General features: G+C 43.5%; 1 protein-coding gene across 1 annotated transcript; it reads right to left on the bottom strand.

Moving 5' to 3' along the window:
* Positions 1–12,822: 12,822 nt before the first annotated feature.
* Positions 12,823–13,770, bottom strand: LOC117349754 (olfactory receptor 1F12-like). Its single transcript, XM_033923344.1, has one exon. The coding sequence runs from the start codon at positions 13,768–13,770 to the stop codon at positions 12,823–12,825; it is 948 nt and encodes a 315-aa protein (XP_033779235.1).
* Between the last annotated feature and the right edge of the window lie 12,538 nt (positions 13,771–26,308).

Genomic DNA, 26,308 nt, shown 5'->3' on the forward strand with positions numbered 1-26,308 from the left:
TTGGAATGGGTGTGATTAATTAATCCAGTAGACTTGTGGTTTAACACCTCTTAATTCTGAAAGTGAGAAACATGGCATGTGCGTTCCCTTTGGATTTGCAATGTGGATGCAGTGCCAGAAAAAAAAAAAAAACGAGACAATAATTCCGAACAAGTATGTCACTGCCTTTGTTCACGCCAGATATTCCATCCTATGACAAAGATTCCACATTCAGTCCTGCTGCCTGGAAACTGTACTGTCAGGTTTCCTTGATATCAGCAGAAGTTATAGTCAAATGTCAGTCATAAACAATCATTGTAAGGTAGAAATCTAGGAAAATATTTCCCTCTATAATTCATCTTCTCGTTCTATAATCATAATCTCCGTTTTTGCAGTTGCTTTATAGGAAGTTCAAAATCATTGCTCAACCAGTCAACCATTTTCCTTCCCTTGTGCATTTCTAACCTGCTGAAATGTGCTCATGTTCTGTCTCTTTTTTTACTGGGTTATTTGTGACCCATCCTAAATCACACTTCAGGACCTGCCATAGAAACTTTACCCCAGGTCTAATGTTTATTGGGTTGGGGGAGTCAACTGTGCACTTCTATCCAGAAATGTTATATTAAAAAAAGCTCTATAAAGGACATATTTAATTCTCAACCTCCTAATCAATCAGTCTAGAAATAATCTAGTAACAGTAGGTATTTATTTCAGTCACATAAGAATACCTATACTGGGTCAGACCCATCTTCCTGTTTCCAATAGTGGCCAATCCAGGTCACAATACCTGGCAGAAATCCAATAGTAGCTACATTCTATTCCACAAATCCAGGACAAGAAGTAGCTTTCCCCATGTCTGTCTCAATAGCAGATTATGGACTTTTCCTCCAGGAACTCGTCCAAACCTTTTTTAAACCCAGTGAGAAGCATTTGCAAACTTTTATATCTGGTGAAGAATCATATCCAAGAACAGTAGGACAGAATCAGTTCTATAGTAAAAGTTTTGTACTCCATGCAGTATCATGAATTTGTTCGAAATACAATGAAGACTCATTACTTATGTTATTACCCAATGGATCCTGTGTTGCTGATATGAAGAAAATAATGAGCTAAGAGTGTTTATGTTAGTTGAGAGGCTCATAGGGGATCTGATCCCTGGATGTATGAACCTTGTTTATTATCTCCTGAATCTTTTATCAAATAATTGTTTTTTTTTAAAGGAATATCCATTAAGTATTGAGGGTTTCAAAATGTCTTGGCGTCATTCTTTGCATCAAATACTTGTGGTTCTTCAGTGACACTGCCTCCATCATTCTAAAAATAGTACCTGCTTTGCGTGCCCGATCTGCGGCTGATCCTTGCAAGCTTGCCGAATTCCAAAAACAAAAACATTTAAATGAGAGCGATCGGAGGAACGTCTCCCTCCGACCACATGGATTGGTAGTGTGTGATCCCGACGCTTGCGCAGACCATCTGTAGATGGTCTGCGCATGCATCTAAGACCCATCTGAGCCACAACTTAAAAAAAAAAAATTTTTACTTACTAGCCCAGCAAGCCCGTGGTTTTAACCCGCTTTAAACCTGAGGGTTAAAACCACGGGCTCACAGTGCAGGGAAGAGCAGGAGAGATTCGGGGCAGTGAGATTGTCGGGGTAGCAGAGAGCAGGGCGGCAATGGAGCTGGAGAGTCAGAAAGGACATTTGCGACTGGTGCCCAGCAGTCGCTTCTTGGATTGATTGGCCAGCCCAGTCGGTTTGCAAGATTTAATTAGTGAATCGGGTTCCTGCCGACTGTGCATGCCGTTCCCCTCATTTGCATGATCAGATCGGAATCGGATCGGCAGAGAGGTATGTGAATCAGGGCAGAGTAAAATCGGGTCGCAAAGAGGTCACAAACCGATCGGTACATGATCGGTTTGCATAGTGAATCCAGCCCAAAGACAGGTGAGCAATTGGACGTGCAGTGATAAACTGGGGTCACTTACTTATATGTGTAAACTAACTGGCATTTAATTAGAGACAACTATTAATAATTGGCTTTAACAAGTGTAGCCTTTGCATTTACGAGCATTCATGTTTGCTGTCAAAAGATACATTAACACATTCTACTAAAAGAGCCCTTTAGTTTGGGGTTTTTTTAAATCAAGAAAACGTTTCTGTGTTACCTGAAACACACCTGAAAGACCTGAATAGAGGTCTGCACGGGAATGGGGATTGCAGGAATCCCGCGGGGGTCCTGTGGGAATACCCCCTAACCCACAGGACTCCCACAGGGACCCCCCTCTGGCCCACGGGACTCCCACGGGGACCTCCCCTAGTCAACGGGACTCCCACGGGGATGGAAGGCTTTGGAAGCAGGGTTTGTCCATATAATATAATGGACACGTCAGCCTTAGTAAAAGAGGGGGTTTATAAGTTAATTACCTGAACAGAAAACAAATAAAGGGTTCCACCAAAGAGATTCCACAAGGAAAACAGCAGTGCAAACACAAAAGAAACTGTGGAATTGATGATCCTGTCAGAAGTAATTGCTGCTTTTTATGGAGACGGGCGGGGATGGAGGTAATTCCTTGCAGGGATGGGTGGGGATGGAGAGGATCCTGACGGGGACGGGTGGGGATGGAGAGGATCCTGATGGGGACGGGTGGGGACGGAGATGATCCTGGTGGGGACGGGCGGGGACGGAGAGGATCCTGACGGGGACGGGTGGGGATGGAGAGGATCCCGATGGGGACGGGTGGGGACGGAGAGGATCCTGGTGGGGACGGGCGGGGATGGGTGGGATTTCTGTCCCCGTGGAACTCTCTAGACCTGAATCAGTGAAATAGACAGGAAGTGCACATACATTTTTTTTTTAATTACATGACTGGTATTTAGTACCCCTTGGTAAAAGCTTCCCCATTCAGAAAACAAAACAAAAAAAAGGTTTTCTCTCATTCCCTCTAAGAAGTACAGCTCAGATTTTTGTTATTCTATTATCTTCTCACAGATAGCAAGCAAAAATACTGCTGGTGGACCAAGGCCTAAATGACTGCTCATTTCTGCTGCAGTAGGGATGGTTTTATTTTCTTGCAGAGCAGAAATTAACAACGATACTGGCCTTGGTCTATCAGGCTGTCATCCAACCTTGGGGCTCTATTCATTTCTAATTTGAAATGTTCCTCACCTAATAATATACCTTTAAATACTAGATCAAGAACATTTTTTTAAAAATCCATAATAAGCAACCTTTCAAATACAGCTTTATGACAAGAACCTGGAAAGGAGAAAAAAAACTAGATTGAATTTTAAACGTAAGAATTTTACATTAATAAGTAAAGCTCTTGGTCTTTAACCAAATATATTTTTTTTATCAGAGTTTCTCTTGCATTGTATTTTTGTACACTTTTTGCTTCGTTTCTTGGTGGCATGAAAGGACAGGTAATAGAGCAGTGCTTCTGCCTCCCCCCCCCCCACCTCCCAGTAAGAGGCAAAGCAAGGAGACCCAGTAGACAATGCAACTTACCCGAGAAAAGCAGATGTAGATGGGGGAGACACATTTAACAGAGCAACATTCATATTTACATTATCTCAAATGTTTATAAGTGTGGTTCACTGCAAAGGACTCCTTGTTATTGACTACATCATAACACACTGAAGAGATTTCACATTCTCTAGTTTGTTGCTACCTGGGCTCTGTGATAAGCTTTTCTTACTAAGATTTAATACAAGTATACAGTACCCCTTTTTTTTTTGTAAATGTAGAAGATTTGAGACTATGGGCTCCTTTAATGAAGCTGCGTTAGCGGCTTTATCGTACACACCTTTTTAGCGCACTCTAACCCCCCATGTTAGCCGAAAACTACCGCTTGTTCAAGAGGCAAATTAGCGTGTGCTATTATGCGCATTAAACCGCTGACACGGCTTCGTAAAAGAAGCCCTATGTAAGCTGCGACAAACCTAGCACCAGCACTAGTTTTGCCCCTAATAGGATCCGGTGCAGAAGAGCTGACCAGGTTAATTCTGGTGACCAACTTGAGTCTGACCTCCCTTGCCCATACGACCAGAGCAGTGGTGATCTGGATCAGGGGCAGGCAGACTGGCAGCAGCAGCAGGCTGTTCATAAATCAGCAATGGCAGCTAAAGATAAACTAGGTGAGCCTAGGAAACCCAGGCAATACAAACAAGGAAAGCCTGCAGTAGCTCCAAAGCCCATCCCCCTCTACAGGCTGAAGGGGATTAGCTGTGGACTGATTAAAAGCAGGCTGAAGCAAACAGCAGGGGGAGGAGAGAGTGATGAGGGTAAGTCACTCCAGCAGCCCAAAGCAGCACAAGAGCTTAGGAGCCAAGAAAGAAGGACAGAGGTTCCAGATTAGAGGTCTGCACGGGAACGGGGATCGCGGGAATCCAGTGGGTCCCGCGGGTTCTCCCCCGGCCCATGGGACTCCCACGGGGACGCCCCCTGGCCCACGGGACTCCCACGGGGATGCCCCCCTGACCCACGGGACTCCCACGGGGATGCCGCCTGGCCCATGGGACTCCCACGGGGATGAAAACAGCCTACCTAAATTTTGGCGATGCAGGCATGCAGCTTACAAGTCCGGCGTCGCGGCAGGAAATAGCCATGCTGAGCAGTGAGCTCAGCACGTACACAGATGAAAGCCTTGCTTGCTGATTGGTCCGGCGGCCCCGCCCCGCCGTGCCGCCGGACCAATCAGCAAGCAAGGCTTTCATCTGTGTACGTGCTGAGCACAGTGCTCAGCATGGCTATTTCCTGCTGCGACGCCGGACTTGTAAGCTGCATGCCTGCATCGCCAGAATTTAGGTAGGCTGTTTTCATCCCCGTGGGAGTCTCGTGCTCTATGGCTCTAAGTCTTCTTTAAGTCTTCTTACTGCAGAGTTGGTTCCATTCTCGGTAGGGGATACCTCGGTAGGCTCACTGCTCAGCTACTGGGAACCCAGATTCGATCCTGTTCTGGGTGGAGGACATTTGTGGGGTGGGGTGGGGTGGGGTGGGGAGGGGGGCTAGTTTGCGACATCGTGCAGGCTCACCACTCTGCCTCTGCCGGCAAAAGCACAGTCTGTCCCATTCTAGGGGGAGAAAACCTAGCAGGGACCAGGCTGCACCACAATACTGGCTTCTAGAAAGCACAATGGACTGGGGGGGGGGGTCTAGCAATGTGTGGCACCATTTGGACCCATGAAGACTTGCACGGCCATTCAGATGCTGACCTGAGGTCCCTTTCCATCCAGCATCTGCCCCTCCCCCTCTTTCCATCCAGCATCTGCCCCTCTGTCTGCTGCTTCTGCCCAGCATCTGATCTGTCTCCTCTCTTCCTCCTTTCTGCCCCCTCTGTCATCCCATCCATCATCCACCCTTCTTTCTCCCCCCCTTCCATCCAGCATCTGCCCATCTTTCCCCCCTTTCAGCCCAGCATCTGCTTCATTTCTCTTTCTCCCCCTTCTATTCAGTGTCTGCTCCATCTTTCTCTTTCCTCCCTTCCATCCGTATCCTCCCCCTCTCCTCCTTTCCATTCAATGTCTTCCTCCCCTCTCCTTTTCTTTCCATCCATCATCTGTATTTTTCTCTCTCCCCAGGCATTCCAGTTTGTCTTATTTTTCCCCTTTCATCCAGTGTGTCTGATCACTCCCCATTTCTATCTACAGTCTGTCTCCTCTCACCTCCTACATCCAGTATCTACCCCTTCCCACCTGACACCTCAGCCGCCGCCAGACTGATGCAAAGCCTTCCCTCTGATGTCAGCTCTGACTTCGGGGGAAGACTTCTGGGTCGGCTACATATGGCTTGCTGCAGGCTGCCTCCAACCCCTGCTGTTATCTGGACTCGAATGAAGTGGTGGAAGGGAGTGCATTTTTGGACACAGAAGTCATGAACTGGGGAGAGAGGAAAGGAGGGAAAGAGATGCTGAGGTGGGGGAGGGAATAGAAAGGGAGAATTGGGTGTGGGTGTGTCAATGAGTGGGAAAGAGAGATGGTTGTGTACACACGGCAAATGGAAGAAAGAGGAGAATTTTTGGTCGTAGGGAGGAAGGTACAGAATATGATAGGGAAGAAAAAGATGAGAGTGAGAAATGTGGCAAGGGAACAATGGGGCAGATTGAAAGGGATGCAAGAGGGAGGAATATTGGACAGTGGTGAAGGGAATGGAGGGAGAGATGTGGCATAATGCTGGAGAGGGGTGATAGAAGGAGAAATGTTGGGCATGGGGCTGGAGGGCAGGCACGAAAGACGAGAAAGAGATAAATGCTGGACCATGGTAGGGGGAACCAATGGACAGCAACAGAAGAATTTACAGAAGATGGGAAAGCGGAAAAAAGAAACTGGGACCATCCAGACAACAAAGGTAAAAAACGGAATTTATTGACTAAAATATGTTAGCTTTGGGAAATGTATATGGCAGATGTCTTTGTATTATGTTCAAAAGAAAAGGAAATGCATTTCTGGTTTTATTTCTACAGTGTTAAAGTACTTGTTGACCCTTGCTGTGACTGGTGGGGATCCCCAAGCACCGCCAGCAGAGGACCTCCTCTAGAGATGGCCAGAACTCCCCTCCACCAAGCGCAGCAGTCGCTGGCAGCATCCATGAGCCACTGAGGTGCCAGCTTCTGTGACTCAGGGACGCTACTGCTGCCTGCCAAGCTTGGCAAAAGGGACCCCCGGCCAACTTCAAAGGAAGTCCTCAGCTGACAGTTTGTGGGTTCTCATCAGCTGAGTATTTATATTTTATATTTACATTAGAGGTTCTGGTAGAAACCCATTTACAAAGTATGTATTCTTCCCAATTAATTTTTCCAAATTAGTAAAGTCTCTTTGCTTATTTGTAAATGGGTCTCTACCAGAGCCTTTAATTCAGTAGCATAATTAAATAAAATAACTATTTCTGAAGTTTATAGGGAAGGGTGATGACGGAGGGGATTCCTTGCGGGGACGGGTGGGGACGGAGGGGATTCCTCATGGGGATGGGTGGGGATAAGAACATAAGAACATAAGAAGCGCCATCTCCGGATCAGACCTTCGGTCCATCAAGTCCGGCGATCCGCACACGCGGAGGCCCCGCCAGGTATATCCCCGCCAGGGATGGAGGGATTCCTCACGGGGACGGGTGGGGACGGAGGGATTCTTCACGGGGACGGGTGGGATTTTGGCGGGGACGGGTGGGGACGGGTGGGATTTCTGTCCCCGCGCAACTCTCTATTCCAGATTGGTCAATGTAGGAGGTGGAAGAAAGCCTCCCCACCTCAGTCTTCCAGATCCCTGAAGGTGTGGAAGGTATGGAAGTGCAAGACGCTGGCCTTTTGCTAGAAAGCCAGGCAGAGGTCATGGACACAAACTGAAAGGCAGCGAGTAGCTGGGAAGCAGCTGGTGGTTTTTTTCTCTTTCTTTCTGAGCAAGAAATGCCTTAGGAATTTACTGCCTGTCTTTGAGCTAACCATTATTTGTAGTTTAAGAAGTATACTTACCTGAATGCTGATAACTGGCTTTCTTAAAGTAAAGTTTGGGGCTAAAGAACCTGGGAGCTGAATGAATGTTTTTTTTTAGTTTTGAAACCTTACTGTGGCTACCGTTTGCTGGTAGCATAATCACATTATCTCCCACAGCTGTGCTGCCTTCCAAGAGGTAGCTGCAGTGAAAGTGAGCTGTTTGCAAAGCTGTGCTGTTGTTTGCTGTCTAACAGAGGAAATAACCTTTTCTGCTATAAGAGTTATCTGAAGTTTATATGACTGCCGGAAATCTATCTTTCATAACCTGGAGACAAATATTGCTAGGAGGAAGTTTAGTTTTTGTTTTGAATGCCAGTATAAATTCATTGCTGAGCCAGAGTGCAAGAACTCAAGCAAGACAAGCTGTATTTTGGTTTTTCTTTTGTTTTGAAGCTGAATTTATGAAATACTGCAGATATTTGCCTGTGTATTACATCTTTTTGGACCACCAAGGTCAGAATAAAATCCATTATTCTTTCTTGAAGAACTCTGTCTGAGGTGTGGTGATTTGAAGCCAGTATTTACCTTGTGTTCTCCAAGGCCTAGGCCATAGGGGACACGCCAGAGCATAAGGTTTGTCACAGTGGAGCTCCGCTCTGAGCAGTGTTTGTGACAAAGCACACCTATCCCAACCCACCCCAGACATCACCATCAGGCTGAAATGACCACATTACCCCTTACTACAAAAAGTTGCACTGGCTGCCAATGGAGCCGCGCATTCTGTTCAAATTTGCCTGCATTTGTTTCAAGCTCCTTCCTACCTGCTACCACACTTCATATTTCACAACCCCATAAGACCAACCAGAAACCGAAACATATTTACTAACCCAAAAATCACAGACTGCAAATACAAATCCTTTCTGGACAGGACTTTCAAGTTCCAAGCAGGCAGACAGCAGTCCTGGCTGGACAACTACATAAACAGAGCCAGTTTGACCTACGGCGCATTCCGAAAATCAATCAAAACCATTCTGTTTGACAAATTCATCTCCTAAACAGAAGCCTCCAAATGATATATTCTCCCTCTCTCTACCTCGATGTAATTTTGCTGTTCATTTACCTAATTCTTATGTAACCCTCTCTTCTTACATCCTGTATTTCGCTGATTGTCCAGCCTTTTTCGAATGTGAACCGCCTAGAAGTCTTTCGACTATAGCGGTATAGAAGAATAAAGTTATTATTATTATTATTAACCTCATCCAGTTCTTTCATTTCTGTGGAAAAAGCAAAAAAAATGTCCCAAATCAACTTAATGGCACTAATCAAAGCAGTTTCTGGAGAGCTACAGATGTTGATTCATTGTATCCAATATTCCCCATGAATTTAATACCAACTCCATCATCCATCACTGTTGTAATAACCAACCCTCATCTCTTCTCAAATTCTTCTCACAGAGTGAATGTGATGAAACACAGCTTCGAGGCTGATGTCCAGGCTATTATGAAATTTTGCGCCAAACTACGTCATAACATTTTGCCCACCTTGATTGTTTCAGTTGGCGAAGCAATGTTGGTCTTTATAGTCCTCTTCTGAAACTATGTGTTCCATTACAGATTACTATTCCTTTATTATAGCTTTATTAAGTTATAAAGCATTTTGTGCAGCTTGCAATGAAAAAGTGGTGTAGTAATACTGTATAATATCACCATTAGAATTTAGCATGCCTAATTCATCTTCCATTGTCTTCCCCAAGCCCTATGTTTTATTGAGCCTGAGTGATTCATGATATCTCATGCAGCCCTAATCGAACACCAACCCCTCCCTATCAATACAATTCTAGGATGGTATCTGAGGTTAGATATTCAATGGGGTTTCTTCCTGTTTGAACCCCAATTAGTGAGGTGGGAGAAGATATTCATCAGCATTTAAAGGGATAGTGCCTTGACGGCAACAACCCTAACACACCTTAAGTAAAAGGAGCCCTTAATAGGTAGCCAATGCAATTGTTGCATTAAAGGTGTCACATGCTCAAATTTACTGTTATCAAACATTAAACAAGTTGCACTGTTTTGAACCACTTGCAGAGATCTGCATTTGAATGATGCCATTGCATTAGTATAGCCTCTGTAATACACTGCATTAGTCTAGCCTACAATGCATTAGTCTAGCCTACAATGCATTGCATTAGTCTAGTCTACAATGCATTGCATTAGTCTAGCCTACAATGCATTAGTATAGTCTACAATGCATTAGTCTAGTCTACAATGCATTGCATTAGTCTAACCTACAATGCATTAGTCTAGTCTACAATGCATTGCATTAGTCTAGCCTACAATGCATTAGTCTAGTCTACAATGCATTGTATTAGTCTAGCCTATAATGCATTAGTCTAGTCTACAATGCATTGCATTAGTCTAGCCTACAATGCATTAGTCTAGTCTACAATGCATTGCATTAGTCTAGCCTCTGTAATACATCAACAGAGTTGAGTGAACCCGGAAGATACGCAGGTGATAGTCAGTGCTGGTGTCTCCATACTTAACAGTCAGATAGTATTACATATAAAGTAGGGGTGGGCACTTAGGGGTAGATTCTGTAAAGGCATCATTTAGACATCCAGCTACGCACAGTTCTAGAATGCACAGACGCACTATAGAGAATCACACTCAGCTTTTTCTGATGGGCGTCCACGAAATTGTAGACGTCTATTTGTAGAATTGCGTCCAGCGTTTGGACATCTAAGTTCCAATTAATGCTCGTTAAAGTCATTAATTGGGCTTATTATCCACTTTATTTGGACGCCTAAGTCAATGGACGTCCAGATTGTGGACGCCTAAAGCTAGAGGTCCTTTACAGAATCTACCACTTAGGGCCTGATACAATTAACCCCCTTTTTTACTAAGGCGAGCTAGCCGATTCAGCATGCGCTAATTGATTCAGCACGTGTTAATGATTAGCATGCGCTAAATGCTAACGCATCCATAGAATATAATGGGCAGGTTAGCATTTAGCGCGCACTAATCGTTAGCACACGCTAAATCGATTAGTGCATGCTAAATCAGTTAGCGTGCCTTAGGGATCCTTTTACAAAGGCGTGCTAGGGCCTTAACGTGCGCAATAGTGTGCGTTAAATTACCGAGCGCGCCAGCCACTACCGCCTCCTTTATAGGAGGCAGTAGATTTTCAGCTACCGCACGCTATAGCATGTGGTAATTTTGTGCGAGCGCTAAAAACCCTAGTGCACCTTCGTATAAGGAGCCCTTAGTAAAAGGATCCCTAAGTTCATAAGCAAGAAATTGGAAGTGGGCATAACTGATAAAAATTGTCCTAGCCCACATTGAATGATTCCCATCATAGCTCACGTTATAAAATGAAATAAAAACCACCGAAAAGCTTGTTGATAGAAAACATAGGGCGAGTTTAGTGTTTTCTCGATTGTAATGAAAGAAGGGAATGCACTTTATGAATCAATAACAAAAAGGTCTCTAAGAAATTAAAATAAATAAATAAATAAAAGACTGGTCAGGGCTAGTCTGGAAAGAAGGAGTTATCTGGCAACCAGCTATATTGAAGGACAGTCCTGTCTGTTGATGAAGAGAATTTTGATTAAAATTCTCTATACAAGTGATATCAATGTGATAAATAGAGCCTTAAATAAAAAGCCGATTGAAAATGAATACTTATTTGAAAGGCAACACTGCTATGAAATTAGAAATACACCAATTTCATCCTAATTCAACATGGTTCTAACTCACATTTAATAAGAAAAGTGTAACCCGTTCTGAGCTTCTGGGAGAACGGGATAGAAATCGAAATAAATAAATATGTGAAGGTACACAAACATAGCTTCTTCCTCCTGCCCCCAGCAGTCGCCGCCCATGAGCGCCCTGTACAGCCCGGAGTCTCCGCTCTGTTACTGGAGCAGGGCAGTGGAGCTGACCAACTTCTATGAGAGCGTGAAGGTGAGCGGCGGGCTGGGCTCTTGCATGCGGGTGCCAGGCTGCAAGGAGACCTCCCTGATGGAGCTGAGCAAAGCTGTGCCGCCCGCCATGTATAAGGATGAGAGCGCCAACAACTTCAGCTCCTACATCGACTCCATGTCCTCGGTGCCGAATCTGGAGCTGTGCAACGACGAACTCTTCGCCGACCTCTTCAACAGAAAACGTATCTTTTTGAAAAATTTATAAATTAAACGTCAGTTGCACTCTGTATTCTCAAAGAATGTATTGTCACTGAACTGTTCAGTCTCTCTTGAATGTGAACCGCCGAACTAAATGGTATGGCGGTATACAAGAATAAAGTTTATTATTATTTCAGTTTAGCGCCATCAGGAGCAACCACCAAATGACTTGATTGCCGACTTTTGGGTATGTCTTAGGAACTATCTTTGAATGTGAAAGTCAGCAGTCGAGAGACATTTGGTGGTTTCTCCTGATAAAACTAAAGTGAAACAGGAAAGATCTGTTGAGCATAAGACACCTCAATGAAGTTGTCGCTTAACATAAATTGAAAGAAAATTTGACATTGTAAAAACATTGGCACAAAATAGTTTAAGAAAAAGCATTGAGGGAAGGTTTTTCTGACTAATTTCATGAATGTAGATGTTTGCCATCAGGTAATCTACATTCAGTTGAGCATTTGTCCTTTCCTTTACATCAGGCGTGTCATAGTCACTCCTCAAGGGCCGTAATCCAGTCGGCTTTTCAGGATTTCCCTAATGAATATGCAAGAGATCTATTAGCATACAATGAAACAGTGCATGCGAATAGATCTCATGCATATTCATTGGGGAAATCCTGAAAACCCGACTGGATTGCGGCCCTCAAGGAGGGACTTTCACGCCCCTACTTTACATAAATTACTATATAGGAAAAGAGGTAAAATGTATGCTCTACAGGTATTGTGACAATTTTATGATGCCAGGAGCATCAGGTCTGATTTCCCCCAGTCATGATCCTCCATTCCCGATCACAACCTCTCAGTAACTCAAAGGGTCCCCAGCCATCTTAGGGTCCTGTACTTGGTGCAAAAGTGGTCTTCGTACAGGAGCAATCACTAGCCTTTCCTACCTTGCTGGTGCCATCTCCAAAGTGAAACCCCTAGTAACAGTCATATACTGTTACTGATAGAAATTATGTTTCCATATAAGGAAGAAGGAGACTGGGAATCACTCCTTCTCAAAGACCACTAGAGCTGCAGGCACAGGTCTGGTTGGTTCATTAAAATAGTGGAGATGCTTTGGCAGGGGAATGACATCTTTAGGTTCTTGGGCTGCTGGAATAATGCAGTTTTCTTGGGCAGTTAATCCTATATAATATAATCTGAACCTGAATTTGTGGCACAGTTATAGACTCTCATGATACATAAAGGTGCTGTAAATGCTTGACTTTTACCATTCCTTGATAACTTTACCCTTTAAAATGTCATATGGCAGACTTCCTGCTGATGGCTTTTTTCAGGGCCACATTTAACTCTTTACTTCTCAAGCTATAAATAAGTGGGTTCAGCAGTGGGAGTGTCACTACATATATTGCAGTGGGCAGCTTGTTTTTTGTGGAGACCCCTGAAATGGGTTGCACATAAACCCCTGTCAGTGTCCCATATAAGAGCATGATGACAGTCAGGTGGGAGGAACAGGTGGAGAAGGCCTTGCTTTTCCCCTCTCGGGAACGGATTTTCAGGATGGTGATGATGATAAACACGTAGGATGTCAGAGTTAGGAAAAACGGAAGGAAGACTGAGAGCACCGACATCGCAAAAGTCAAAGTGTCAACAATGGAAGCGTCTGTGCAGGAAAGCTTCACTACTGCAGTGAGGTCGCAGAAGAAGTGATTGATGACATTGGAGTCACAGAAAGAAAACTGGGAGATAATGATGGCATGTGGCAGTGTCTCTAGAAGAGCAGTTATCCAGGAAGCAGCTGCCAGAAGAGCACAGACCTTCTTATTCATGATGATGAGGTAACGCAAGGGATTGCATATCGCAACATAACGATCATACGCCATGGCAGTGAGAAGCAGAAATTCTGCCTCGGTACAAGCTGAGTAACAAGACATTTGTAGAATACATTCATTGAAAGGCACGGTCATTGTTTGTACTAGGAGGATTGCCAATAATTTTGGCACAGTATTCGTCACAGAAGTGATGTCTAGGAAAGACAAGTTGGCCAGGAAGAAATACATGGGAATGTGCAGGTGTCGATCAGCACACACTATGCAGATAACAAGGAGGTTCCCCAGCACGGCCATTAGGAAGAGGAACATGAAGAGAACAAAGAGAGGGAACTGAAGCTCCGGGAATTCTGAGAAGCCGAGAATCAGGAATTCTGTCACAATGCTGTGATTTCCTATTTCCCTGTGTTCATGCTCCATAAGGGTGCTGAAAGAGAAAGACGAGGGAAAATAAATAGAAACTAGGCAGCACTGAAGAAATAAAACCAAAACCAATAGAATCCCTTCACATAATTATTAAAGTGATACATTGAAGAGTCAAGATACCATACGAGTAAATCACAGCTTTTATGATGTCATCTAGACCAGCGAAATAGCATCAATGTCCTGGCCTTTATCTACCTGACGTGATAAACAATACATTTTACAGTATAAAGTGTGAAATCAATGTTTTTTTTTTCAGTTCCAAATTTTTATTGAATTTTGAAATATACATAACAAATCTAAATAGGAGAGAACATATGCTAAAAAAAGAAAAAAAGCTCATAAATACAAACATATCCACAGCATAGAGTATTTGAGAATTTTTCACCTGAAATATGTTACAAAAACACCCAATCCAACCCTTCCCTCCCATATCCCTAATGCAGAGAGTGGCACATACCAACATTCACTCACACATTCATTCCTACTATTAGCTACATATTCTTGTATGGGTAACCATATTCTATAAAATTTAGCCTTCCCTTCCTTTAAGGGAATTAAATCTGCTGGGAAGTTCAGTTGATCTTTTGTTTTCAAATTCGTAGAGATTTGAAATGAACTTCCTGACTCCATTAGGCTTTTAGGCCAGCTGCCATTATTTCATAAATTCCTGAAAACTTTGTTGTACTCAACGAAATGATAATATAATAGTTATTTTTCTTGTGCTTTTCTTATGTACTTTAGTTTTTAATTAGTTCTTCCTTCTCTTATGTTTTCTGCTATGTACTCTAGTCTTAATTGCTAAATGCAAATCTGATCACGTCTCCCCACTACTTACCAATCTTCACTGGCTCCCAGTACTTTCCAGAATTCACTTCAAATGTTCCTGCCTAGCTTTCAAGATCATTCACGGCATCCTTCCGCCACTAATCCCTCTAACCTTACTCGCCCAGATGCCTGCCACCACCAGATCAGCCCACAGACATAAACTATCCTTCCCCTCTCTACACGGCATCCTCCATGCAGGAAAACTGGGAAAATCCCTCCTCTCCAAAATCACGGGCCTTTGGAACAATCTCACTGTCCCGCTGCGGAACCTGGGTTCCCTCCAACTATTCTGAAAACAACTGAAAACCTGGCTTTTCCCTAGCATATAACTTTCTCTCCTTCTGTCTACATCCCCTCTTTTTATATGCTTTTCTAAACCCTTCTCCCCTCTCTTCTTATTTTTTAAGCTTTGTAAACCATGTCGAGCTCCACTTCCGTGGAGATGATGCGGTATATAAACTTAAGGCTTAGTTTAGTTTAGTTTAGTTTAATTATATGTGAACCGAGTCGAGCTCCACTGGGAGATGACCCGGTATATAAACCAAAGATTAGATTAGATTCTCCATAATTACAGTCTCACATTTTCCAGTCAGACACACAGAGTTCCACCAGAACTGAAAAGATAATAAGGATGCATTCTTCCACGTTCTCAAAGTGGTTTGAATTGCTATCAATTTTTAATTAGGTGCTGAATAGTAAGAAAATCACTAGGTAATTTTACCTACTTAAATAAGCTCTGGATTTCACTGCCAGTCTTGATGTGATAGTTAACTTAGGGTGCCTTTTACTAAACGGTGGTAGAGGTTTCTATTGTGGGCTGGCGAGGTTTCAAGTTTTAAGTTTATTTAAAAATTTGATTTAATCACAAAATCCAAATCCATTGCGATTTACACAGAGCTATATAATCAGGGTAAAAAGAAAAAGTCACATTACTTGAACCAGACAATTGTTACAATTTTAACAAAACAATACATGAGAAAAAAAAAAAGGGGGGGAGGAGGAGAAATGAAAGGATTAAATACAATTCATAAACAAATAAAAAAAGGGATAGGTAGTGAAACAAGAGGTTGGGAAAGGTTACCCGCTTAATTTTCGCTTACCTGCACTATTAGTCCGCTGTATAGTATCCTAAGTTAATAAAATTTGAATGACTCAATTAAAGGCGTCCTTACAAAGCCAGCTTTTCAGAAGACTTTTAAACTTACTAATTAATTTTTCTTCTCTTATATTAATCGGGAGCGAGTTCCAAATTTGAGGAGCCGTAACAGAAAATATTGTATCCCTTCCTGAATAAATGAATTTTAATGAAGGGACTAAAAGGAAAGATTTTTCTTCAGATCTTAAAGATTATGTGGGAGTATAAGGGATTAGAAACCTTTCTAGGAATGCAGGAGCTTTGTTCATTAGTGTTTATGTGTGAGTAATGCTATTTTATATGTAATTCTGTGATTTACGGGTAACCAATGCTTTTCCTTTAAAAGGGGAGTTACGTGATCAAATTTATTTTCTTTTGGTGATTAATTTTATTGTAGTACAGTGGTACCTCAGTTTACGAGTACACCGGTTTGCGAGTGTTTTGCAAGACGAGCAAAACATTTGCAAATTTGCTGCCTCATAAACCGAGCGCGCCTCGATTTGCGAGCGCCCCCCCTGCGAACCGGCACCCTCCCCTCCGCAATCCGGCACCCCCCCCCCCCACCGGTATCGGTCACCTCCCCGCCGCCATCGGGAACCCCCTGCCGCGGCCTGAGGTCCCCCCAACCCACCCGAACCCTCTTCTTACTTTGATGTAGCCTCCGCACCGGCACCAGCACCGGCACCGGCACCAGCATGTCCTGTGCTGGTGCCAGTGCCCGAAGATCTGCCTCTGGTGCTGGGCCTTGAGCATGTGCGAATGCTCAAGGCCTGAGAGTTCATGTCGAACGTGAACTCTCACGTCCAACGTGAACTCTCAGGCCTTGAGCATGCGCACATGCTCAAGGCCCAGCACCGGAGGCAGATTTTCGGGCACCGGCACCAGCACAGGACATGCTGGTGCTGGTGCCGGTGCGGAGGCTACATCAAAGTAAGAAGAGGGTTCGGGTGGGTTGGGGGGACCTCAGGTCGCGGTGGGGGGTGCCCGATGGCGGCAGGGGGGGTGGCCTTCGGGGGGAGCAATGCCGGTTCTCATGGGGGGGGGGGAGCAGCGCTGCTGGCCTCGGGGGGGTGGAGGGTTGGAAGGCAAGGGGCGTGCACACATGGCAAGGAGAGGTGCGGGGGAAGGGCAGAGGGAAGGAGGGGTGCCACCCCCCCTTACTACGCCACTGTGCCCAGACAATGCCCAGACTATGGCCATGTGAACACCGACCCTGCAACTACGCTTCATGCAACACAGTTGTAGAACAGTGCACCAGCAGCACATGGGTCATTCACGTGTCTATGTCTCACATAAGCATGTCTCAACCCCCAACCGTTTTAGATGAAAAATATCACTTTAAGTATTCTTAATAAAAAAAAAAAACCCATTGCCAGCAGTCACATAAATGCTTTTGAATATTGGCAAGAGGTGTTGCTGAGTCAGCTATATCAGCAGCTATATGAACATCACACTGATATATGCAAACTATGAATACAGCATGAAAAACTGTAGAAAAGATCTTTATGAAAACCTTATGCAAGTACTGTATCCCTCAGAGAATAGTTATGCTCTGGAACGCAGGGACAGAGGCTGTGGTACGAGCGGATAGCGTAGCTGGTTTTAAGAAAGGTTTGGACAAGTTCCTGGAGGAAAAGTCCATAGTCTGTTATTGAGAAAGACATGAGGGAAGCCACTGCTTTCCCTGGATCAGTAGCATGGAATATACTCTTTGGGTTTTGGCCAGGTACTAGTGACCTGGATTGGCCACCATGAGAATGGGCTACTGGGCTTGACTGACCATTGGTCTGACCCAGTAAGGCTATTCTTATGTTCCTATGTTGCTACTTATGATTTTAAAGCATTTGAGGCTTGTGCAGATGAGGACAGAGCTTAGGCATTGGTGGAATGAGGCATTATGACATCACAATTTAAGCTCTAGATAGATTCTGTACAAACGTAAGGAAGTTCTTTTTCACCCAGAGAGTGGTGGAAAACCGGAACGCTCTTCCAGAGGCTGTTATAGGGGAAAACACCCTCCAGGGATTCAAGACAAAGTTGGACAAGTTCCTGCTGAACCGTAACGCACGCAGGTAGGGCTGGTCTCAGTTTGGGCGCTGGTCTTTGACCTAGGGGTTGCCGCGGAAGCAGACTGCCGGGCATGATGGACCACTGGTCTGACCCAGCAGCGGCAATTCTTATGTTCTTATGTTACATTACATTTATATACCGCAAAACCTTCCAGATCGCTGCGGTTTACATAAGCAAGAGACTGTACAAATCAGTGAATTACAAAATTTGTGACTTACTCATTAATTTCCCCCAAATCTTACAAGTAAAGTTGTTTTCAGTAGTTTTCGGAAGTGCAGATAGGAGCCTGAAGTAGCAAACGAGATACGTAACTCGGAAGCTCGACTGGCTGCCAGGAATGCAGTCGTTCGATGTAAAAATTTCTTGTCAACGCAGCCACGCACTGAAGGAAATACAAACATCAAAGTAATCCACAGCGGATGTTCTACTTTAAAGAGCGCAAATTGATCCAGGAAATAACTGGGAGCTTGACCGTGTAAGGCTTCATAACATAAAGTCCCAAATTGAAATAATACCCTGGCTTCAAAAGGCAACCGACGCAGTCACCGCAGCAGTTCATTCTTGTACTGACTATTGGTCTCTAGGTTTGTTTGATAAACTCCTGTACAATTCTTCCGCGATTTTTTCACATGATTGCTTATGTGTCTGTGAGCTCCAGCGGCATAGAGTTTGCGACTAGAGAATGACACGGTGACAAAATTCATCACCGTCCCCGTCCCCGCGGATAACCGCGGGAAACCATCTTTATGTCATTCTTTAAGGAGAGAGGGAAGAATCAGAGTATGAATGGCCACAACCACTGACCCGCAAGCTTTGCTTTGAAAAATGCTGATGTAGAAGGACTGAGGTTGAAACAGACACTACAGAATGACAGTCTCTGGTATCCAGAGCAGATATTGTGATGTCATAATGCCTCATTCCACCAGTGCCTAAAAGCCAATCACATCAGTGATGTCACAATGGCTTCATTATCCTTGGCTCACATAAGAATCAGAGTATGAATGGCCACAACCACTGACCCACAAGCTTTGCTTTGAAGAATGCTGGTGTAGAAGAATTGAGATTGAAATAGACACTAGAAAATGACATGGGATTATTTCCAGCGGTTATCCGTGGGGACGGGAACGGTGATGAATTTTGTCACAGTGTCATTCTCTATTTGCGACTGTGAAAGTCTCCGAGTACAGGAAACCAGTCCCTCATACTCCCTACCAGTGAACAGGAAAAAAGCGACCCCCCTTCCCAGTAGCAAAAGACCTGATGGAATACAGATTCCAGATTTCACAGCAGCAGAAAACAACCTGAACGTGCATGAGCCTGCCTTTGAAGCTGATTCAAAATCCCAGAATTTGCTGGGTTCCTCAGTCCAAAAGAATCATCTGTCTTTCGGTGCCTCTGGACCAGCCTATTGATTGACAACATTCATTGGAATTCAGACAATGGAATGCCTTTTGAATTACCACAATTAGTCTCCACGGTTTAGTACATCTAATCTAATCTTTGGTTTATATACCAGGTCATCTCCCAGTGGAGCTCAACTCGGTTCACATATAATTAAGACTAGAGTACATGACAGAAAACATAGAAGAAGGAAGAACTAATTAAAAACTAAAGTACATAAGAAAAATAACTATAATATTATCATGCCTAATGGAGTCAGGAAGTTCATTCCAGATCTCTATGAACTTGAAAAGAAAAGATCGACTGAGCTTCCCAGCAGATTTAATTCCCTTAAAGGAAGGGAAGGCTAACATATCTTTGTGTGTTTCTCAAATGGCAAAGTTTAAGGGTATGCCATCATAAGGGGACAAAACGTTCAAATATTCCATAGAGAAGCTTGAAGATTATGCATGCACATTTAAACTGGATCCTAAAGCGAACTGGAAGCCAGTGAAGCTTTCTCAACAAAGGGGAAACATGATCATACTTTTGTTTCCCAAAGATGAGCTTAGCTGCAGTGCTCTGTGTCAGCTGAAGTCGTTTTCGACTGCTCTACTTAATGCCCAGATAAACTGAGTTACAATAATCTAGCTGAGAAAGCACAATGGATTGTACCAACACTGAGAAATGTTTATGATGGAATAGTGATCTGACCTTCCTCTACATGTGCAGACTAAAAGAACACTTTTTTTGTCATGGAATTTATTTGTTCATGAAATGTAAGTGATGAGGGATCTGCAGATCTCAAATGAAATACTACCAAACATTTCCTATGAACCAGAATAGCTATAGTGAATAGCATAGTGCAGGGGTCTCCAAAGTCCCTCCTCGAGGGCCAAATCCAGTCAGGTTTTCGGGTTTTCCCCAATGAATATGCATTGAAAGCAGTACATGCACATAGATCTCATGCATATTCATTGGGGAAATCCCGAAAACCTGACTAGATTCGGCCCTCGAGGAAGCACTTTGGAAACACCTGGTATAGTGAATAGTGTGTTTTGTGCAGTTTTTCTGATTTATCATTTGTTTTGCACTAAGATTTTTTAAAAAGAAAGAAATGTAAATGATGAGTCCAAGATGACACCCAGGACTCATTCTTATTTCCTCAGAAGAGCGTGGGAGTTCAGCCTGGATAACTGCACAAATTATGCATGTGAACAGAGAAGTAGACTCCGCCCTCTCTACTGGGCTAAGGCTGAGGAATTTCAGAGTGTAATGTTCGTGCCTAAATTCACGACATACACAAGTAGGGCCTGATTCTCTATAGGATGTCAGTGGTGTTTTAATCATGCATCTACATCGCTGAACATCGCCTTAAACTAGGGGTACAAAAACATATAACTGACCATGTAAATATAGACAAGCCTTTGAAGGGTGATCAAGAAATATTTTATAAAATTACTCAGCGATATGAAACTCTGAAAGGAAAGCTACAAGACCTCCCTTGGGTAAAGAGTTTACCATCCAGTCATTGTTATTCTATGAAAATGTTTTTTGATCACAACCTGGAAAGGCTAAAAAGTTCAACTGTTTCAAAAGTTCAAAATAAGGTTTGTTCTTGTTGTTAATATCACTGCATACTTGATGAAAAAGTCCACTTAGTTGTTAAACAGGAGTGAGGGGGTCCCAACGTGGCCCCGTTTCGTTCCCTGCTTCAGGGGACCCGATGTAAGCTGGTTCAAATTGAATCCAAGTTAATACTTTGCATGCACTGCCTCCTTGAGAAGCAAATCTATCTCATACATATTCATTGTGGATATCCTGAAAACCTGACCTGGCTCCGGCTCTCAAGGACCAGAATTGTCTACCCCTGCCTTAAACGTAGGCTAAAATAACTTCACACACAACTAATAATGCGCTAACTTCTCTTTTTTTTTTCTTTTTAAGGCACCTGTCTCATGCCTTTGGCGACATGTGAAACCATGACCATACCCTGCCTTGGGTGTGCTTAAGCATCCCTTCATGTCTCCGTAGATGCACTCCAGATGCCTACAATGTGGGCACCCGTCCTTGCTCAATTTTTTCTATAAATGTGCATCCCGATTGGCTGCCAGATGATGGTATGACGTGTAATAATAATAATAATAATAACTTTATTTTTATATACCGCCAGCTATCTTGCGACTTCTAGGCGGTTTACATTAAAAGAAACTGTGAATACAATGAAGGAAATGTAAATACAATAAAGAGAAACTTTACGTGCAATGAATTAAAGAGTATAGCCACCTCCAATTGGAATGCGCATTTTGAGAATCAGGCCCGTAATGTACAATATTCTGTAAGTTATGTCTCTTTTAACGTACACGGATAATGTCTGTGCGGATGCCCTCCTTCAAACGGCATGAAATCAAAGATATGTGCATAGTTATAGAATATTATGAGCAGGAATATGGCAGATTTGTGCATATATTTGGTTGCACATCTGTAGTATAATGTTAGTACCTTCCAATCCCTATTTCTCCTTGTATGAACAGTCTACTAAATATAGCAGTTGCTTCTCTATCAGCAAGTCACATGCAAATAAAATCAACAGTAAATAATTTAGAAATCTAGAACATTTTTATTTTTATTTTATTACCTTTCCTTTTAAAGCTTAATTTCCAGGATATTTGAAAATCACTTCCTTTCTGATTATTTCAAGTTGCTGACAAACCCTGATGTTCTTTTGAGGATTGGTTTAGTCGGGCATGAAATATCTCAAATGATCCTTCAGATCTCACACTCGCCGGATACTAGGATCTACCTGAGCGATTGATTCATTTTGTGATTTTTCAAGTCATATCCATAATAAAAAAAATTATTTTATAAATACTTTTGAGATTTAAAAGGACAATTCATATAAGGATCAAATGAAGTATCAGGTGTAGTGGTTAAAGCTACAGCCCTAGCACCCTGAGGTTGTGGGTTCAAACCCACACTGTTCCTCATCCTGGGTAAGCCACTTAATCCCCCATTGCTCCAGGTGCTTTAGATCAGTGGTTCCCAACCCTATCCTGGAGGTCCACCAGGCCAATCGGGTTTTCAGGATAGCCCTAATGAATAAGCATGGAGCAGATTTGCATGCCTCTCACTTCCATTATATGCAAATCTCTCTCATGCATATTCATTAGGGTTGGGAACCACTGCTTTAGATAAATTCATGTAAACCGTTCTGAGCTCCCTTGGGAGAATGATATAGAAAATGGAATGAATGAATAAATATTGTTAGAATAAATTTTTCTTTTTCTGGAAACAATTCTACAAAGGAACAAGATGGGAAGGATTTTTCACTAAGACCCTTTAAGAACATAAGAATTGCCGCTGCTGGGTCAGATCAGTGGTCCATCCTGCCCAGCAATCCGCTCACGCGGCGGCCCCCAGGTCAAAAGACCAGTGCTCTAAATGAGTCTATCCTCACCTGTCTACGTCCCAATTTAGCAGGAACTTGTCCAGGTTAGTCTTGAAACCCTGGAAGGTGTTTTCCCCTACAACAGACTCCGGAAGAGCATTCCAGCTCTCCACCACTCTCTGGGTGAAGAACTTCCTTACATTTATACGGAATCTATCTCCTTTCAACTTTAGAGATTGCCCTTTCGTTCTCCCTACCTTTTCTGAGAATACGTCACATTGGAGAACATTAGTAGAAATTACAGTTGAAAGTAAAGAAAAGTCTGATTTCCACTTACCTCCTTGGCCAACAGTTTCTCTATCTCAGGAATAAAGAGCCTGATGTGAACAGAGTATTTATGTTGATGACGGACCCATTTGGGATCTGATCCCTGGACATACAGATCTTGCTAATTGTCTTCTGAATCTTTTCACTATTATTGCTCAAAAAACTCCTGTACAATTTTGTCGCTTGCACACCCTTGAAAACAGACTTGACTTCATAATTTTGGCATTCTTTATCTTCCTATATGATCTCTAATCCTGATGAAATTTTGCATAATTAGCTACCATATTTGTTGCATAATGTTTTGGGACCTTGGCTATGCCAGTTACACGAGAATCAATATCTTTGTTTGAAAAATAAAGAAATATAGAGCATAAGTATTAGATAGTCGTCAATTGAATAAAATAAAAATAATCACTAATCTGTTGAAATGCTGACTGCTGCAGGCAGAATTAGCATCAGATGCAGAATTATGCAAAGCCGATGCTGGACGGACTTATACAGTCTGAGGGGCATAATAAAAAAAAACGTCTAAGTCCCTTTTTGGCCTAAGGCCTTAAACATTGAAAGCAGAAGCAGGGAAAGTGGGGGGGATCACTGGTCGGCGGGGGGGCCCGATTGGGAGTTCGGGGGACGGTCATTGGGGGGGGGGAGGGGGGATGTGTCGAGGGCAAGAGGGCCTGGGATCCCTCCTGCTCATATTGTAGTGGGGTGTGAGGGGTAGGGGATCGCCGGGGCCAGGAGGGCTTGGGCTCCCTCCTGGTCAGATCCAGTTGGGGGGGAGGGGTCGCCGGGGCCAGGAGGGTTTGGGCTCCCTCTGATCGTACTCGGCGGGGGGGGGGGGGGGCACGATCGCCGGGGCAAGAGGGAGCCCATGTTGTGTGTGTGTATGGGAGATGATGTCGAGTAGAGGAGTGATGGCATCGCGGTAGGGGAGATGAGGCATCCCCGTTCACTATTTTTTGCTCTATAAGAAATAACAGTGTGGAGTTTTTTTTTTGAGACCAATCAAGTTTCAAGTTTATTAAAATTTTGATTGAATGCCTATCATAGATTCTAAGCCTATCATAGATTTGCTGCATGCTTTGCACAGTTGAGGCTGTTGCATTGCAATGTGATGTGAATTGAGGTCTCTTTTTTCTCCACATTTATTTGTTTATATCTTTTTGGAGCAATATAGTGACCCCTGTCAGAAAAGAGTGGATATTAGTGTGATAGAAGTGAATTTCCTCTCTGCCTAGTGATTATTGGTTGACATTAGTATGTGGCCATTATTGGAAAAATAGAAATCTGCCTTTTACTGGCAGCGTTAAATGTGGCCTCAGTTACATGGGAAACACCTGCACGGTGGCTACTATGGGCCATTTTCTAGCTTAGTAAAAGGTCCCTTATAATATCACATGCCACTTTCATCTAGTCCTTCCCTTCTTGTACGCACTAGTTCCTCTATTTTATTAAGGTGCTTTTTTTTCTTCACTTGCAATTTTTACTTTGGATGTCGATACACATATACATTACATTACATATATTGACTTCCATTCCATTTTAACCTTTCCGTTCTTGATGAATTCCAGAAAATTTCATTTTCAATCTAGTATACAGTATAGCTTGACATATTTTCCTAAATCACATGATTTTTATTTCCTTTCAGAAAAGTCTATAGTTTGAGAACCGGCAGGTGTTGGAGGTCTTCCGGCAGCTCCTGCAGCAGATCGATGTGCCCGGCCGCTGGAGCCCGGCCCTGCGCAGGAGAAGAGAGACTATCCCCAAGGAGAAGGGCCCTCCAAACCCCCCCTGAATAAAACCAACAGCTCTAGCATCTGCTAAAAAAGGGGAGTGGGCGAAGCGCACTGAAAGCCCCCCAAGACAGATTTACATGTCTATTTGTTTAGTTTTCATTTAAAATTTTTTAGAATTCTATTGTTTAACTGTTTCCCTTTCCATTCTATTCATATGTCTTCCTCTACCTTTTCTTTTTTCCTCACTTCTAATGTTTATTTTTCTTTTTACATTTCAATATTTGATTTAATTCTTAAAATTATTTTCTATTTAATTAGTTTCTTTCCATTGCATTATTATTTTGGAATGTACGTTTTGTTTAACAGTATGGTATTGAGAGTTCAATGTATTCTTGTTAGGATGCTTCATATCTCATTTTTTCCTCTATCCTTATTTTCCTCTCTATTATTTTGCTAATTTGTTTGTTCTTTGGTACTTTAGTTAGATTGTGAGCCTTCGGGACAGTAAGGGAATTTCAAAGTACCTATTCTTTATTTATTTATCTTATTTTTATTGTCTATTTTCTGTAAACCGCTTAGAATCCTAACGGAGTTTAGCGGTATATAAGAAATAAATTACATTACATTACATCATGCTCTTAATATTCTGACATCTGCATCCAGTCTTGCTGCTTGGAAGATCAGGTTTGAAGAGCAGGTTTTTTTTTCTCTGCTCTCTTAATTGGAGAGTAGGTAAAGGGGTTCAAATCTCTCCTTGAGAGTAGAGTGCGGTGTAGTGGTTAGAGCAGGGGTAGGGAACTCCGGTCCTCGAGAGCCATATTCCAGTTGGGTTTTCAGGATTTCCCCAATAAATATGCATTGAAAGCAGTGCATGCAAATAGATCTCATGCATATTCATTGGGGAAATCCTGAAAACCCGACTGGAATACGGCTCTCGAGGACCGGAGTGCCCTACCCCTGGGTTAGAGCTACAGCCTCAGGTTGTGGGTTCAAACCCTGCACTCCTCCTTGTGGCCCTGCACAAATCACTTATTCCTCCACTACCCCAGGTATATTAGATAGATTGCGAGTCCATAAGGACAGAGAGGGAAAATGTTTGAAGTACAGTGTTCCCCCGGTCGTTCGCGGTACCGGTCATTCGCGATATTTTCCGAACGCGAACCGCCGACAAGGAGAGGGCAGCGGGAGAGGCAGGAGAGAGCAGCCGGAGCGCCGCGAGTGTAGGAAATCACTCGCGGTATGCTCCGACTACCTCTTCCTGCACTGTCGGGCCTTATCCAATCAGGAGCTGCATGTCAAAGCAGCTCCTGATTGGATAAGGCACGACTTAGTGCAGGAAGAGGTGGTCGGAGCGTATCGCGAGTGATTTCCTACACTCGCGGTGCTCCGGCTGCTCTCCTGCTGCCTTCTTTAGGCTCCCCCATGAAAAACTGTATTTGCGGTTTTTCGAGATTCACGGGGGTTCCTGGAACGGAACCCCCGTGAATCTCGGGGGAGTACTGTACCTGTATGTAGTGGTGTAGCAAGGGTAAAAGGCACCCAGGGCAGTGCGCCTCTCCCCTGCCCTCATCTCCATTCCCTCTAGTCCTACCCAGATCCCACCCTCCCTGCTGCACACCCCCTTCACGTCCCCTGTACCTCTAGCTGAAGTTGTTGCTTGTGGAAGTCAAC

Source organism: Geotrypetes seraphini, chromosome 16, assembly GCF_902459505.1.
Source record: "Geotrypetes seraphini chromosome 16, aGeoSer1.1, whole genome shotgun sequence".
NCBI classification, from domain to species: Eukaryota; Metazoa; Chordata; class Amphibia; order Gymnophiona; family Dermophiidae; genus Geotrypetes; species Geotrypetes seraphini.

Excerpts from the sequence above, each read along its gene's own strand:
- LOC117349754 (XM_033923344.1), bottom strand. The coding sequence starts at position 13,770 with ATGGAGCATGAACACAGGGAAATAGGAAATCACAGCATTGTGACAGAA.